At 48.5% G+C, this 16,920-nt stretch overlaps 1 protein-coding gene across 2 annotated transcripts in view; it reads left to right on the forward strand.

The window, feature by feature from the left end:
* The first annotated feature begins 996 nt into the window (after window positions 1–996).
* Window positions 997–16,920, forward strand: part of CXADR (CXADR cell adhesion molecule) — a 36,245-nt gene continuing 20,321 nt past the window's right edge. For both annotated transcript variants that reach the window (XM_075263492.1, XM_075263491.1), the window contains exons 1-2: window positions 997–1,162; window positions 16,389–16,555. In XM_075263492.1, coding sequence (XP_075119593.1) covers window positions 1,108–1,162; window positions 16,389–16,555 — 222 coding nt within the window. In that variant the 5' untranslated portion in view covers window positions 997–1,107. The remainder of the gene's footprint in view (window positions 1,163–16,388; window positions 16,556–16,920) is intronic.

Genomic DNA, 16,920 nt, shown 5'->3' on the forward strand with positions numbered 1-16,920 from the left:
ACTGCGCAGGTGTACAAGGGTGACCCTAGCGCCAGCGCCGGAAGAAGACAAATGAAGAGGATGTTCCAGAAGAAGATGGAGAGAGTTCTCTCCAAGTATTGGGGACGCCCCCAGTGCAGTGAGAGAACTCATTTGCATATTGACGAAAAACTGAATTTTAACCAAACGGCAGGGCGAAGAAGACATGTAAAGGTCGGAGAAGAATAGACTTTCTTAATGATATTCCAACGTGTCAATGAGAAAAAAAAGTTTTTAATGGTGGAATCCCTTTACAGGAGTTGTCTAGGATAATCCATTTTTGATAAGTAGGCTGGGGAAGGTGACCCCCCCCCCCCCCCCAAAAAAAAAAAAAAAAAAAAAAACATACTCACCTGTCCCCGGTTCTCTGGTGTCACCGCAGTCCGGTCCAGTTGGAATGGGTCTTGTTTTGACGCAAATCCCTGACCGCTAAGGACCAGTCAGCGGTGACGTCACAGGAGACATATTGGAGTGACATCCAGCTTCCTTTCCATCGGTGTCGGCCACGTGCGGCAGGGACTTGTGCCAGAACGAAGACCTCGGAGAGGAAGAACCGGATCCCAGCGGGAGACACCAGAGACCGGTGAGAATGTCCTTTATTTATTTATTTATTTATTAGGGGTTACCCCTTTAACAAATTCAGCGCCATACTCCTGTGTGTGAACACCCCCTTTTAGATCCTATCTGATGTCTGATAAGGAATAAGATGTATCCCATCATTAGATACATCTTATATATCCCATCATTAGATACATCTTAAAGAAGTGGTCTATGGGGCAGGTCTATGATCCATGGACTACAACCTGTGAGATAACACCTGTTGCCCCGCAGGTCACGTGACAGGTGCCGGGCCGTCATCACCCCTCAGTATCGGGGGGAGCTGGGAGTGTCCGGCCGGAAGTGACGTCACCGTTCACCTGCTGCTGGCTGGGCAGAGCCGGGAGGCAGCGGAGGAGTGAGCGGAGGAGACGGCGCCGCGGTCCTGTGTACTCACCTCACACTGTGGAGATTACTACTCACCTCACACCGCCCGCACTGAGGAGATTACTACTGGCCTCACCTTGTGGACGACGCTGCTGCTGCTGCGGGATGGCGCTGACGGGCTCCTCACTTCTGCGCCTTTTTCTCTTCAGCTTGAGCTGTGGTAAGTCCTCGGACTCCATTCACACGTTATCTAGAGTGAGCGCTCCTCAGGTGTGAACGCTGTGTGAGCGCTAGCTGCGACTTTTTCCCTCTTCCAATCCCCAATCTAGCGATTTTACTAAATTTGTCGCAAGGCTGAGACGATGGAGATAGATTTGTCGCAATGCTAGGACCGCTAAACCCCGCCCCCTTCTCAGAGACGGCTTTCTATGGGGTTTCTGGTACTTGTAGTGCCATCAATGTCATGTGGGTGCTGTATAGGAGGTGCCCTGTGTATTATAATGGGCAGGTATAGGGATATAGCCGTATATAGGGGCCAGGTATAGGGATATAGCGGTATATAGGGTCAGAGTGATGGACAGAACTTATATAGAGGGCAGGTATAGGGATATAGTGGTATATAGGGGCAGGTATAGGGATATAGCAGTATATAGGGGCCAGGTATAGGGATATAGCGGTATATAGGGGGCCATAGTGATGGCCAGAACTTGTATAGGGATATAGCGGTATATAGGGGCCATAGTGATGGACAGAACTTATATAGGGGGCAGGTATAGGGATATAGCGGTATATAGGGGGCCATAGTGATGGACAGAACTTATATAGGGGGCAGGTATAGGGATATAGCGGTATATAGGGGGCAGGTATAGGGATATAGGGGGCCATAGTGATGGACAGAACTTATATAGGGGGCAGGTATAGGGATATAGCGGTATATAGGGGGCCATAGTGATGGACAGAACTTATATAGGGGGCAGGTATAGGGATATAGCGGTATATAGGGGGCAGGTATAGGGATATAGGGGGCCATAGTGATGGACAGAACTTATATAGGGGCAGGTATAGGGATATAGCGGTATATAGGGGGCAGGTATAGGGATATAGGGGGCCATAGTGATGGACAGAACTTATATAGGGGGCAGGTATAGGGATATAGCGGTATATAGGGGGCCAGAGTGATGGGCTGCACAATGTTGCTGGTTTTGGTCATTGCTGTATAAGTTTTTATGTGTGTTTTGTTACTACAAGGGTTAATCATGAGACCCAGTATTGCACCCTGGTGCCCCCTATTGATCATGTTTACCGTATAGGGTTGTTCTATGCGCTCTAGTCTTTGCAGGATCCTTAGACTGATGGGTCATAAGGTGAAGATTTTTTTTCCTAATCCACAGGGACCCTGAGAAGGATGTCCCTGAGTCCCCTTTGAAGAGGTGTTTGGTGTCCATTCACTTCTATGAGCCTGGGGAATGGGGTGTCACATGAGCACCCCCCGCCCTAGTCACATAAGGGCTTGGATTCCCAACAAAACTTATGGGATGGGTGATAAGAGCTTTTTATGGGAAGGATCTCGGTCTTCTGGTGTGTAGTCTCCCCCCAGACCAGGGGTTAGTATGGCCACCTGTGAATTGGGGCTGGCACTTGAGATCACAATAGAATGCTATATGGTACAGACGTCATTATATATGTAACTTGTCACATTATATCACACGGTATAACGGTCTCCTATGTGAAGCTCTGCCCCATGGTCCTGTTTGTTTTCTTAGCTGAAAGTTACCATCCTCCCTCCTCCAGTGTCCATGTGCTTTCTTCTCCTCTATCTTCTTCTCATTATAGTCTCTGGGGGGGTTTTACATGGGGGATGGTGATGGAGACCTGATCCTATTAAACAATAATAAGAGGGGTCTTAACTAGAGGAGTGGGGAGGGGGCCGCTGTACAGAGAGTCCTGCCGTCTGCTGATTCTCATTTCCTCTTATGAAACATTCATTCGGTGTCAAAATGTATCAATTATTTATCATATGTAACATTGATAGCGCGGTATGGAGGGAGCGCACAAGACTGGTGACGTAGGACATGGGAATATGGGCTGGGGGCAGTGATCTGCAGCTGGTGGTATCGGGACCAGCCCTCTTATGACTCCCTATAGGATCGGTCACCTTGTAGGGTGTATAACAGATAATCCGTATGTTCTGTCTGCATGGATTAAGGAAGCACTCTAAGTGAATGAAGTCACGTCGTGACCCTGCGGGTGCTGCGATCTCCAGTCACAGAACAGTATCCGGCAGTGTTCAATCCTTTTGCCACATTTGCAGCATTTTCTGAGTTACAAAGCGACTCCTTACATTAGTCAAGGAATCACAGTGATTTTTTTGGGGGAGTCCCCGCCGAAGACTTGCTGAAAGTGGATTGGGGGAGGGAAAAGTAGTGTCAGAAAACCCAGAAATGTCATACAGTAATGTCTGATAAGATTCTGTGTGCCGCCATGTAGTGCTTATAGGAGAGTAAAACCCCTGTAATATGGGATATAATGCAACATTCCACATGTTACAAAAATTGCAGGCACATAGAGGAATGGATTATTCTGAGGTGGGAAGGGGGAGCTTTTTATAGATATACTAGCATTACCCGCGACTTCGTCCGCGGCCCCCTGCGCGACACACCTGCAGCGCCACCCTGGCCCCCCGTCTTTGCCTTGTGGCTGCAGCGGGTCCGTCCAACACCATGGACCCCCACCTTGCGCCCCGCTGACCCCCTTTCCCTCCTCTCCCCCACCTTTTTCCATACCCGGTCCCCCATTCCCTCGCTCCTTTTCCCCTTTTTCGATGGTTTAGTGCCCCATCCAGATAAAAGAACTGCAAAATACGAAGCAGTTTCCTGTTTGTTTTTGTGCCACCGTTTTGTATTTTCAGTGCCTTCCATGTAACATCCATGACCCCGCACATGACTTTATGCTGATGCCAGTGACTTGTGCAGCAACTTCAGTGTGTTCTTTATTGGATAAAACTTTACAAGACCGTCACAAAAAGTTTGTGACCCTGGCGTGGTTCTTGTAGCGCTTATAATGTTCCTTCCACCTTTGTCCCCGGGTTGGGGTTATGGTAATGTCGCTGTCTTACTAGGACTGGCAGGCTGTACCAAGAAAAGGGCGATAGTCCTGGAGTGGCGCAGATTATCTCAGCCCTGTCCTGTTTTCTTGAAGTGTCAGTACTTTGCAACCGATCTGATGTTTAGGACCTAACACCAGGAACCTTGGAAAGCTGGGTAATGTCTCCCCTGTGGCACTTTACTGGCAGATAGTTCCCGTTGCCATACATGTAGAGAATCTGACGAGACCGATACCAGGACTGGTTGTGTCATATCTTACTGCAGGGTGTATGTATCTGTATATATGTATGTAGGTGACCAGAGTACACTGGATCTGCCCGGCCGACACAGTGAATAATTTATTTAGCTCCCTGATGTTATTTACCTTCCTCTACCCGGTACACATGTCATTACTCCAGGTAGGTGTTCATCTCCTTACTCCAGAACACTAACCTCCCCCCACCCCCATTGTCACTGAGGTGCGGCCGTCATTAGTCACAACAAGGATATTTATTTTTACAACCTTTTCCCTTGTTATCTGCCATATGAAGCTTTCCAGCTGCTGCAAAGCTACAACTGACAGCGAGATTTGCATCACCCGTCACAGACCAGCCCCATAGAAATGACATTCATGCCAGCAGCTCCATAATTCACCAGGTGCAGGCGCTGTTGGACTCCCCCCTATCAGACCTCAAAGTCTTTATCTGGGAAATGTTCTCATTAAAGGGCCAAAACATTCAGGATGGATTAAAGGGGTTTTCCAGGACTATTCTTTTGATGAGAGATCCTTAGTGTTTTGCAGGCTTTGTCACCTCATCATTGTCCCTGGTGGGAAGTAAAGTATCGGCACAGTGCTTGACGTGCACCGCTCCTGTATCTCTTGGCAAAAAGGGGGGGGGGGATTTATTAAGACTGGGGTTCTCTATGACAGTCTTAATCCAGTTCTCCGCCGGCCTGAGATGCCCCTGAATTGTTAATAGGCTCTGGGCTTCAATCTGATACCCTCCTGTACTTATGCCAGGCGGGGGCTGGTCTCATAGTAAAATCCGCTCAATGTTTATCGATGGCTCCTCCATAACATGCCACAGTCACACACATGTGGTATGGCAGCAGGCGATGTCACATGATTGCATTACCCAATGTCTCTAGTGCTGGACTCCACAGGATCTTGAAAATCATGGCTGTTTCATCTTCTCAGAAGCAATGGCCTGTCACTTGCCACGTGGCCACTGAGTTTAATGGGATGGACCATGTGACCAAGGGGTAAGATGTCTCTTCCTGAGCAGAAGAAAGCAGCCATGTTTTCAAGTCCTGCTTAACTCGCATGACATCACATGGACATCATCTGTCCTTATGTTTCCATTCAGGGAGTCCACTTGTGTTGTGTATATTGTTTGCATTGTGTAATAGTTTCAGTGGAGGCCGCCCCTCCCCCTGCCATTCTCGCTCTGCGCCCTTTATCCTCCCGGCCTTATCTTCCAGTGAGTGGGCATCTGTTGATTTTCAGTTTTATGTGCTGACAAATCCCGAGCTCCTGCTTCTTATCTGGACTCTGCTGATGTCATCTGTAAAAATGCAAGCGCTGCCTGGAAATTCATATCTTCCTATTCCGCTTTGATGGTACCTGCCAAGAATCTGACCGACTTGTAGGAAACTTCCAGCATCTTCAGATGCAAATGAGCCCCTTTCCACCATTACTAGCTCATCCTGCTGCTGAATACAAACCCTCAGGATGTCGCCCCTTTTATGGCTGCGGACAGTGAAACTATCATTCAATGCAAGACCTTAAACAATAAGTATCTGGGAACACCTACAGGGGGCCATTGTCCGGATGAGGCTGGCAATGGGAAGAGTCACTCCTGATCCTGAGCATCTGATACTGCTTGGTTCTTACTGCGGCTGGAACACATCGCGGTTCTTCCCGCAGCGCTTTAGACAGAAAGTTTGCAGAGGTTTCCTCTGCGGAGTTTCTATTTGTTATACCTATGATGAATCTACCGGTGTTTCCGCATGTATCAATGACGTGCTGCGTGGTTTAGGAAATCGCCGCGTGTCTGCACTGCGTTTTTTTTCTGCAGGGTGGGCATGCACTGGCTGTAAAACACCACGATTTTTCCCGCTGTGGGCAAACCGCACCATTTACGCCACGTGGGGCCACGGCCTTACGGTGTTGTCCGCGCGTGTTGCAAATATTTGGCATAAAGCTTGTTGTGTTTTACAGAAGCTGCAACATGCAAAGAAAATGCAGTGTAAAATGAGCGGAGTTGTGAATATAAAAGCTGCAGCGTGCCCATTAAAGCGATTTTCCAGGACCTACATATGGCTGATGTATCCTTGGCGTAGGACATTGATATGTGATGATTGGAGTACCAACACTTGGTACCCTCACAGATCAGCGAGTTGAAGCTACCGTGGCCTCTTCACTGAATACCAAGGACCACACTGTACCTATAGTAGAGGGTGTGCTTTGTATTGCAGCTCAGCCCCTTTCACTTGAATGGGACTGAGCTGCTTCTATGCTATGTGACTGATGAATGTGATGTCAAAGCATTGGCTGCGTCGTCTTCTAGGGATAGGATGTCGATATGCAAGTCCTGGAATCCCATTGAAGCTGCAGATTTTCCCCATCTGGGTAAATTGTGTGACAGATCTACAACAAAAGCCGAATTTGCTGCAGATTTGTGACGTGTTTTGCTGCTGGATTTGCTGCGAAAATTCTGACTTGGATGTAGCCGGAAGTAAAAAAAATAAAAAAAATAGACAAAGGTGGCATTGGGTTTCAAACCAATTGATAACCATTAAAGGGGTACAAAGACACGGAGTACTTTAAAGGGGACTCAAGCAAACCCCATAAGATGCCTTTGCTTGTGGTCAGCAGATGCCAAGCTACGACTTGTAGTTGGCAATGACTGAAGATCCACAAGTCGGAGACTGCCCGGGTGCTGCGGCCAAGCTTTCCTTTTCTCCCTCTCCACCATTGTGGACCGGTTAGTCACAGCATTGTCCTCGGTGAGCGGCTTTGCTGCTCGCTCGCTGTAGTGATGATATGCCATCATGTTTGGAGCGCGTTGCAATTTCATGCTCTGACTCTGACGCTTAATGAGCGGCTCTCTTCTAGGTAAGGATTGATGCGCCGTGCCCCCTGTGTGCCCACAACCCCCAACTCCACGTGGGAACGACTATGCTTAACACGTCTCTCAATAACCGTACAAGTAACATCAATTTATTATAACCCAGGGCGAAACATTACAGAGGAGCAGGACAATGCTGAGGATACGGCGTAATAGCTTCACAGATACAGTGACCCCCTTCCCCGTCAGATCATTATCCACCCCCTTATCCAGACCAGGTTTCCAGGTCTCCTATGCATAATGTATATGTGTACAGATTGTTTAAATTTGCTTTTCCCAGATGTGTTTTTTTGGGGGGGTTTTTTTAGGTGGTTTTGTAATGGACACCTTTCTATTACTACCGTAGTATCTTCTAGGTGGGGTTGGTGGTCTATGCACTTTTTTTTTTCTTGGTGCATAAGCCATCAAGCCTCTACGGTGTGCACAGGTCCTAAGGCACCCTGCCTCAGAGACCGTCCCTTTAACATGGCAGCCATTGTGGCTCTGGGCTGCTAAGACAATTAGATGTGTGAGGTCATGGCCCCGGCTATTCATTCCCTGTAGCGGCTGTATACTGTCGTTGTATATGGTGGTCAGTCACATAAATACATGGACAGCCCAAGACAATACCTGCTGCTTGTATATTACAGACTAGGCGGTCTCAAGTTACTTTACTTACTTTGTGACGGAAACGCGCGCCACAATGTTGGTGCACAAGGCTAGCAATTCCTCCTCGGGTCAGTTTCCCTGCCGTTGGGAGAGGCAGACTTCTCAGGTAGTCACAAACACCAGATTTGGAATCTAGATGTTAAAATGTTTAAAAAAAACTCAGTTTTTCTCTTAAAGGGATCCTGTCATTAAAACGACGTTTCTTTTCTTGATCACACGTAGGAATAGCCTTGAGAAAGGCTATTCTTCTCCTACCTTTAGATGTCTTCTCTGCGCCGCCGTTTGGTATAAATCCCGGTTCTCTTCAGTATGCAAATGAGTTCTCTCGCACTCCCCAATGCTGCGAGAGAAATCTCCAGCGACACCTGGAATGCCCTCTCCTTGCGTCTTATTCCAGCGCTGGCTTCAAACTTTTAGGCCTCGGGCAGAGCCGACTGTGCATGCTCGCCTGGTGTAAGTGGCCATTTTCTTGTGGCCGCTTACCCATTAAGCTGGGGTAAGTGGCTACAAGAAAATGGCCGCACGCGTAGAAGTTGAACCCCAGCACAACGGAAGAAGACATAGAGAGAGGCCATTCCAGAAGAAGATGGAGGCGTTGCTGGAGAGTTCTCTCGCAGCATTGGGGACGCTCCCAGTGCTGTGAGAGAACTCATTTGCATGCCAAAGAAAACCGGGATTTCTACGGAACGGCGGCGCGAAGAAGACATCTAAAGGTAGGAGAAGAATAGCTTTTCTTAAGGCTATTCCTACGTGTTAGTCAGAAAAAAAACCCCATTTTAATGATCGGATCCCTTTAATTACCGTACACTACACTACAGAATATTAAATGGTACCATTGCAAAGTATAACTTGTCCTGCAGAAACCAAGCCCTCCTTAGACTACACAGCCCTGGCAATAATATGTGTCTTGGCAACACGGCGGCTCAGTGGTTAGCACTGCAGTCTTACAGCGCTGGAGTCCTGGGTTCGAATCCCACCAGGAACAACATCTGCAAGGAGTTTCTATGTTCTCTCCGTGTTTGTGTGGATTTCCTCCCATTCTACAAAGACATACTGATAGGGAAAAAAAAAAAGATATTTGTGTCTCAAAGGGGTTGTCAAGTTTGACAAATATCCATCCATTTCTAACTTGCCCTCGCACTGTCCACCAAGCCAGGTGAGAAGTGAGACTGGGCAATAAAACAAAGAATAACCCAAATCGAACGAGAAACTGGAGAACCAACGGGATTTTGGTTTGGTTATTCTAATTTTCGTGAGGTTCCACTTGCAGTAGAGCAAACTGGAACTCTGAGGTCTCTTCAAACCCCAGCGGATAACTAGCGGCCCAAGGGGGGTCCTCAGTGGTCCCTGATGTCAAGAGAACAGGGAGTCGTGCCGGAGGTGAGGACCACCGCTTGTTTGCTCACCTCCCCTGGGCATCTGTTAGTTATGTTCTGGGGTCTGTTCAGGCTGAATTGAACAATTTGGCGTCTCGCCCAACGTGTAATCATACCAAATATTCGTCATTAATCATAATCGGGGTAAAATGCCCAGTTGGGTCGTCATCGCCCAGCCCTAGTCAGACGTGTATATAGTAAGTGTTGTACATGGCGCACGCTGAGCCCATTTATGAATTTTGAAGACCAAACTTTTCGCCTTGGTGGTGAATCCTTTTGGTCAGACTACGGCGGCGGTGACAGTAGGGTTGTGTCTCCGTGCATGAGGTTAGCTGTCACCTGTACTGTGTAGGGGAAATGTTCATCATCGGTCCTGATAGATAAATCCGGAAGAGGAACCTGCCTGCCCCGGCTTCCTGCATGGACACGTAGCGGGGCCAGATGTGCCGAGTGTGTCCCCGGCCTGGTGTTACTGCTCTTATCTTCTCATTCTGACCTTATACTTTGTTCTCATTGTTTATTAAATAATTGGTAGGAAATAGAAGTCACATTGGATGTCACGTGTGAACTGGGCCTATGATGTCAGCGCTGAATGTATGAGACGCAGCAGCAAATACAATGGGGCAGAGGTACTAGTCCTGGCTGATCTGTAGAAAGAGGAAATTTAAGCTAAATAGTCCTAAATCTGGGCAAACATTAAACGTGTATGTGACCAACCACAGATTGTATGAGCAGCTTCTCTCCTGTACATGAGAGAAGCTGCTAATCTGTACATGTACTGATAATGGGGAGGGGTCTCCCCACAATAGTCAGGCTGTGGTTTTCTCCAGTAAATCGGAGTATGCCTACATATAACCCCATGCCCAGCTGTCGTGCTCTGGGGAGTATAACCTGCCTGTACAGTATATAGCAGTATTGTCCCTGGTTTTGTGTTTTCCTCGCGCTGCCATTGTCTGCGGCCCTATTGTCCTGGACGCTTGCTGTAATCCTTGTGGCGCGGGGTCAGCCCTCCACTTGTTGCTTAGGAACCTGGCGAGCGGCTAAACGTGACTCCGGGCGAGGCGCAGCCCCGGGCTGTCTACATAGATCCTGCCTCTAAATAAAGCAGCCGCTGTTACCTCATGGGTATTGGTAGATATTGGCGGGATAGGAGGCTTTGTGGTGGGATTTATTGTGCGATTTATGAGGGGGAGACCTGTAAAAGGCCTGACGGCAGGGGATCGCAGCGTGACTGTGCCGCCTTCTCACAAATATTAACTTCTTTATTTTGGTAAAGGAAGAAATTGTGCAATGGACGGTCCATGGGTCGGTATCTGTGTGCGACCAAGGCAGATCATAGACGGAGCGAGGCGCTCTGCGGCCCAGACATACACATCCGTATTTGTGGCTATGTGCTGCCAATATGGTCCGATAATAAGTCCAACAAACTGGTCGTGGACAAAATAACTAGATAGACTGTTTAACCATTTAGTTATGTGTTTTCTCATCTTTATTTCCCCTGTATATATATATATATATATATATATATATGTCTAGCAATACCCGCGACTTTGGCCGTGGCCCACCTGCAGTGCCGCCCCGCCCCTCCCGCCTTTACCTTGTGGCCTTGCGGGCCCTTCCAACACCAGTGCGCCCATGGACCCCCAGGCCCCCACCTTGCGCCCCGCTGGCCCCCTTCCCTCTACTTTTTTTCCCTACCCGCTCCCCCATTCCCTCACTCCTTCCTCCCTCCCCAACCCGCAACCCTGGGCCACCTTAACCCTGTGCCCTGTTTTTGCCATCCCTACCCCCCCCCCGCTCTGCGGCCCAGACATACACATCCGTATTTGTGGCTATGTGCTGCCAATATGGTCCGATAATAAGTCCAACAAACTGGTCGTGGACAAAATAACTAGATAGACTGTTTAACCATTTAGTTATGTGTTTTCTCATCTTTATTTCCCCTGTATATATATATATATATATATATATATGTCTAGCAATACCCGCGACTTTGGCCGTGGCCCACCTGCAGTGCCGCCCCGCCCCTCCCGCCTTTACCTTGTGGCCGCAGCGGGCCCTTCCAACACCAGTGCGCCCATGGACCCCCAGGCCCCCACCTTGCGCCCCGCTGGCCCCCTTCCCTCTACTTTTTTTCCCTACCCGCTCCCCCATTCCCTCACTCCTTCCTCCCTCCCCAACCCGCAACCCTGGGCCACCTTAACCCTGTGCCCTGTTTTTGCCATCCCTACCCCCCCCCCCCCCCGAATCTGCGACCCCGGGTTCCCCGTGCGCCGAGGTTACAGGGGTGCATAGGGTGGGCAGACCGTGCAGCGAAGCTGCTGCGGCCATGCACGGCACAGGTACACGATGGTTTGGCCCAGTTCCCTCTACCCCTTCCGACCCCCGGCGGACTCACCACTCCACACCGCGTGCCGGGCTCTGTGTAGCTCTCGGCTGCGGGCATGCATGACGCCATTTTCTTCCTGTGAGTGTGCGGCCGGCTTGTGGCTCTATAGCTCCACCCCCGCCCGGTCCAATCGGAGCCCTGCGCCTGACGTGGTGACGTCATCTCAGGTACTTCAGCCTCCAAGGACCGCAAATTTAGTGCTCACGGTTGGCAAACCCAGCAATATACGGGGATGATGAGGTGCCTATGTTCTTTTCCGAGTGCCATTCTAGGTATGTGCGAAATTTCAGTGAAATCCGTTCGCTCGTTGCGGCGTGATAGTGGTACAAACATCCAAACACACAAAAGTAGGAGTCTTAGGATCTTCCTTGTCTATGTTTCAGACATGGCAGATAGCAAACTTTTCCGCTATTGGAGTGCGTTCCGTTCATCTGTCCGGGGTTGTTTGTTCTCGTCTATGAGTTTCCGCAAGCACGGTTCGGATGAATGGGATAGCAATTTGTGAATATACTGTAAGGCAGGAGGACCCCGGGACAAATTACAGCTGTGAAATCCATGTAGAATTCTTCATAGAAACCGGCAGGTGAGCTGCAGTAAAAAACACATTTCAACTAAGACCCCACGTAGCGGAAACAAAACGCTGCGCCTGACCAGACCCGAAACTTGTCATTTCATCTCATTCAGGCATTACAGGAAAGAAAAAAAGAGCAGCATGGTCATTATATCTGCAGAATAGCGAGTGTGTTCCCTATAGATTTAATAGGGCATGATGATAAAAAGTGGAGAAATACGCCGCAGAGGGAAAAAACGCAATACGTTTTTGTCACTTTTTTTTTTTTTAGCAGCGTTTTGCCGCACGAGTCTTTTGACATGGCGACTTGCAGAGGAAAACGTTGCAGAATTTCCGGCACATAAATCCCACATTAAAGTGATAGTGTATTAATAAGAAGTCGGTGACTAAAACGAAAGACGTTCCGCTTTTTAGTCTGGAAGGGAAGGAGTTAAGATCGCGTAGCTTGTAAAATTTGGAGGCCGCTCTTTATATATGGCTTAATGGGATTCATTGCTAGAAATAATCCTGCTCCAATTAACTTCATCAGCGACGTGCTCGGATGACAGCTCTGAAGCCGCACTCGAGATTTCACCACTCACTTCAATAATTAACATGTTGTTTGGTGCGCAGAGTAACGGAGAGGCCTGCTTAAAGGGGAAGTGACACTTTAAAGAGCTGAATTCAGTGCACTGTCGGCTTTCCAGCAGTAAATAGAACTGCCTGTGCCCCGGACCATGAAAGGTCCTCTTTAAGGCTAAGGCCCCACGGGCGTAATCGCAGCGCTAAAGCGCTGTGGAAAGAACCGCTGCGTGAACGCATTGCGGTTCTTTCCGCAGCCCTTTGAAGAGAAAGTTCACTGAGTTTTCGCTGCGTTTACATCCCGTGGGTTCCCGGCCTAAAGGGGTTTTCTCAAAGTCATCAAATTCTCATCCGCAGCGTAGTTCCATCGGTATGTGATCGGTCAAGATCCAAAACCTGGACCCTGCACAGATCAGCCGTTGTAGCAGCATCCGAGCGCGGGAAGTTGCTGGCGGCCATAGGTGCGGCGCTGCAGATCCATGTGGGGCCCAGATGTTGGATTTTGACAGATGACACGTACAGATGACCACCTGCATTGTGGATAGGTCTTAAGTATGAAAACTCGATTTTGGGCCCCAAAAAACCCTTTTAGTCTTGTTGTTAATATGAATGCTCTATGTGTAGTTTTAGAAAACATGGCGGCCTTCATCCTAAAACAGCAGCACACGTCACCGCTTGGTGTGGTCTTTTCCCGCCGATTCCTCTACAGACCTAGACCTGCAGCACAATGGCAGAGTCGCGCCCTGGCTTTCTGTCACAGGTTTGCACACGGGTAGTCTCAGGCTTCGTTCACATCTGCGTCGCGCTTTCTGTACGAGGCGCAGAGGACTTTTTGGTTTTATTTTTTCCCCGCTGCTTTACGGCAGACCCCATTCTAGTCAGTGGAACATGCTGGTCTCTGTGTGTAACCATATACAATGGTGCTAGTGAAGCGTGCGGCCTCGTGCCACCAATTCTTTAAAGGGGTTGTCCAGGAATTCCAGGTCTCTGGCAGGAGGACAGGGTAAGTGAAACTATAATGACCTCTCCCCGGCGCTCCAGAGTCCCCACGCTGGGGTTTTTGTCCTCACCTACGTCACCGGGGATGTACTGTCCTGTGACCACTGTGCCGCAGCGGTAATGTGCGTTAGGACCTGCCAGAACGAAACCCTGTGTGGGGGACACTCGAGCGCTGGGGATAGATGAGTGTAGGATTAAAAAAATAAAAATAAAATTAATAATAATTTCCACCTTTCCCCACCAGGCCTCCTGCCAGAGATCTGTCATTCCTGATCAACCCCTTTAAGATTGCTGAGCTGCAATACCAGGCACAACCTTTGGACTAGTGTGGTGCTGTTTCTAGAAGAAAGTAGCCATGTGTTTCTAATTTTAGACAAGACGTTTAAAGGGGTCTTCTGGAACCCTTCCATGTGAAATCTTGTCCACCAGTCACGTGACCTGATCGCAGCTCAGTCCCATTCAAGTGATACTAAGCAAAGTAGGGCACTTGGTAAGTAGTGAGGAGGCCGCAGCCAAAACCAAACAGTGCCGGGGTGTATAGATGAAACTTGCCCGAGCTGGATGTGATTGAGACCATGTGAGTATGTAGTGTAGGGCGGCGTTCTCAATTCACAGGGGTGGGTGTTCAGTAATAGATTTCAGGGGCCACGTGCCCGGACCCTCACTGGTCAGGGGAACTTCGGGTAGAGTGTTGCTCATGCACACGCACTATCGCTTATACAACCAATGAGGTTTCCCGCATTTGGGATCATATATTTTTATTCTTTCCAGTGGACAAACCGCTTTAAACCCCTCTACACGCTTGGCCGAGTGTGCGTGTTCCTGGAGCGTGCTATGTAAAGCTCCATTCACATGCAAGTAATGTCTCCAGCTGCAGTGGAACTACAACTCCCAGCATGCTCGAGACGAACAAGTGTGCTATGTGGGAGTTGTCGTCTCTGATTGGCTGGATTCCTTCCCTGCAGCCGCTCTGCCCTTTGCCCGGGTGTATTGTGTATTTGCAGGTCAGCTGACCCCCCTGTCACCGTGTACATAACCCGGGGCTATGAGGTTATCAAGATCTTTTTTCATTTACTGTTTAGTTTTTTATGACCTGGTGACCACTTATGTGACGGCCGTTATATCGCCCAAAATAATGACTTCTGTCCCGGTATATACTGTATACTAGTGTAAAGATCTCTTCGGTTTGAGGCATGGGAGTGATCTGAAAGGTTTGTGCCCCCCGGGCTTATAATCCTCCTACTAATAGGCCGAGAGTGTCCTGGTAACAGATGAGGAGCTGCTGGGAATTGCATCTCCCTGCTGTGGACACAGGTTGTTTGTCATGTGCGTCAGAGGTACAAAGACAGAGAAACGGCTTGTAGGAGGGCACCGGCCTGATAAAGGGCTGTAGGACAGACAGATTTCGATCTTTAGGGGGCAGCACGGTGGCTCAGTGGTTAGCACTACAGCCTTGCAGCGCCGGGGTCCTGGGTTCCAATCCAGCCATGAACAACATCTGCAAGGAGTTTGTGTGTTCGCCCCGTGTTTGCATGGATTTCCTCCCATTCTACAAAGACATACTGATCCGTCTATGGGGCTCACCATCTGCATTTAAAGGGGCTCTATCAGCAGAATGATGCTGTATGGGCCCCACATATGCGTGAATAGGCTATTCAGGCACCGCTAATATTATTTTACCCCCCCCGTTTTAAAATAAAACCGTAAAAACAAATATGTAAATTATACTTATCATGCACGGTCTGACGTCCTCTTCTGGCACGCCTTCCTCTTCTTGCAGCGACGCCCTCAGGTCCTGGCTCTTCCCCGACTTCATCCGTCCTCTTCTTCCGGCGGGATTGGTTTAAATCCGGAGCGTGCGCAGTATCGTTTGCCTCATGGACGCGAGCGTACTATCATTGAGAAAAATGGCGCCGGAGCTTTCGCAGTAGCGATACTGTGCATGTGCCAGATTTGAACCAGTCCCGCCGAAAGAAAGGGAAGATTAAGTCGGGGGAGAGCCAGGTCCGGGGGGTGTTGCCGAAAGAAGAGGAAGGCGTGTCAGAAGATGACGTCGGACCGTGCAAGACCGCCCCCCCCGTGCATTATAAGAATAATTTACATATATGTTTTTAAGGTTTTACTTTAAAACACGGGGGTGGGGGGTAAAATAAGATTAGCAGTGCCTGAATAGCCTTTTTAAAGACTATTCACACATATGTGGGGCTCATACAGCAATATTTTGCTGATAGAGCCCCTTCTTAAAAAAAAAAAAAAAAAAAATTTTGTTGCGTTGAAGAACCTATGAAAAAAATTGCAGACAATGCCTGTGATGTGCAGTTTTTGGCATTTTTACTTTTTTTTTTTTTTTTTTTTTCATTTACATATGTAGTACCTGGTAAACCCCAAACTCTGCAGATATTTGCCCCAACATCTAGATCTTGCAGATGATTTAGTTAAAAAAATTTTTTTGTAATATTTTAAACCAAAACCTGTCTCCCCCCCCTTTAAGGGGCTGTACCAAGGTTTAAACCAATCACCATCCTTTTTGTGATTGGCCGTCCCAAGCTTTTAGACCTTCACCGATCAGAGACTTCCTTTGGGAAGCAGATGAGGTTGGTGCTGCCCCTTTAAGGCGCCAATTCTTGTAGATGACGTGTCCGTGCTGTCCGTAGTGTAACTCTGCGATGTGTTTTTTATTTTTTTCAGCCTTGTTGAGCGCTTTGGAGCTTCTTCAATCAGAAAAGAGATATGAAGGAGTTCAAGGAGATAAAATCATTCTGGACTGCAAGTTCACTCTAGCGCCGGAGGATACGGGAACTCTGGATATCGAATGGTTCTTAGTGTCGCCTGATAACCAACAATCTGACATGACGGTGAGGAGATGATTCAGTACTCCATTATTTATCTATTTTTGGTTTAGTTTACAGCTCAAGCAGTGGGTACTCAAGGAAAAAAGGTATTAAAGGGGTATTCCAGTTACAACACCCCGTTTACCCCTATCAAACCACCCGTGGGCTACTAGCCCTATCTACCTAACTAACTCAGCCCCTCACCACTTCAGACTGTGTATAGGGGGGGGGGGGGGGTAGTACAGAAAAGCTGAGATTTGGGTTGGGGATTACCATATTTACTCGAGTATAAGCCGACCCGAATATAAGCCGAGGCCCCTAATTTTACCACAATAAACTGGGAAAACTTATTGACTCGAGTATAAGCCGAGGGGAGGAAATGCAGCACA

This window comes from Leptodactylus fuscus, chromosome 2 (genome assembly GCF_031893055.1).
Source record: "Leptodactylus fuscus isolate aLepFus1 chromosome 2, aLepFus1.hap2, whole genome shotgun sequence".
NCBI classification, from domain to species: domain Eukaryota; kingdom Metazoa; phylum Chordata; class Amphibia; order Anura; family Leptodactylidae; genus Leptodactylus; species Leptodactylus fuscus.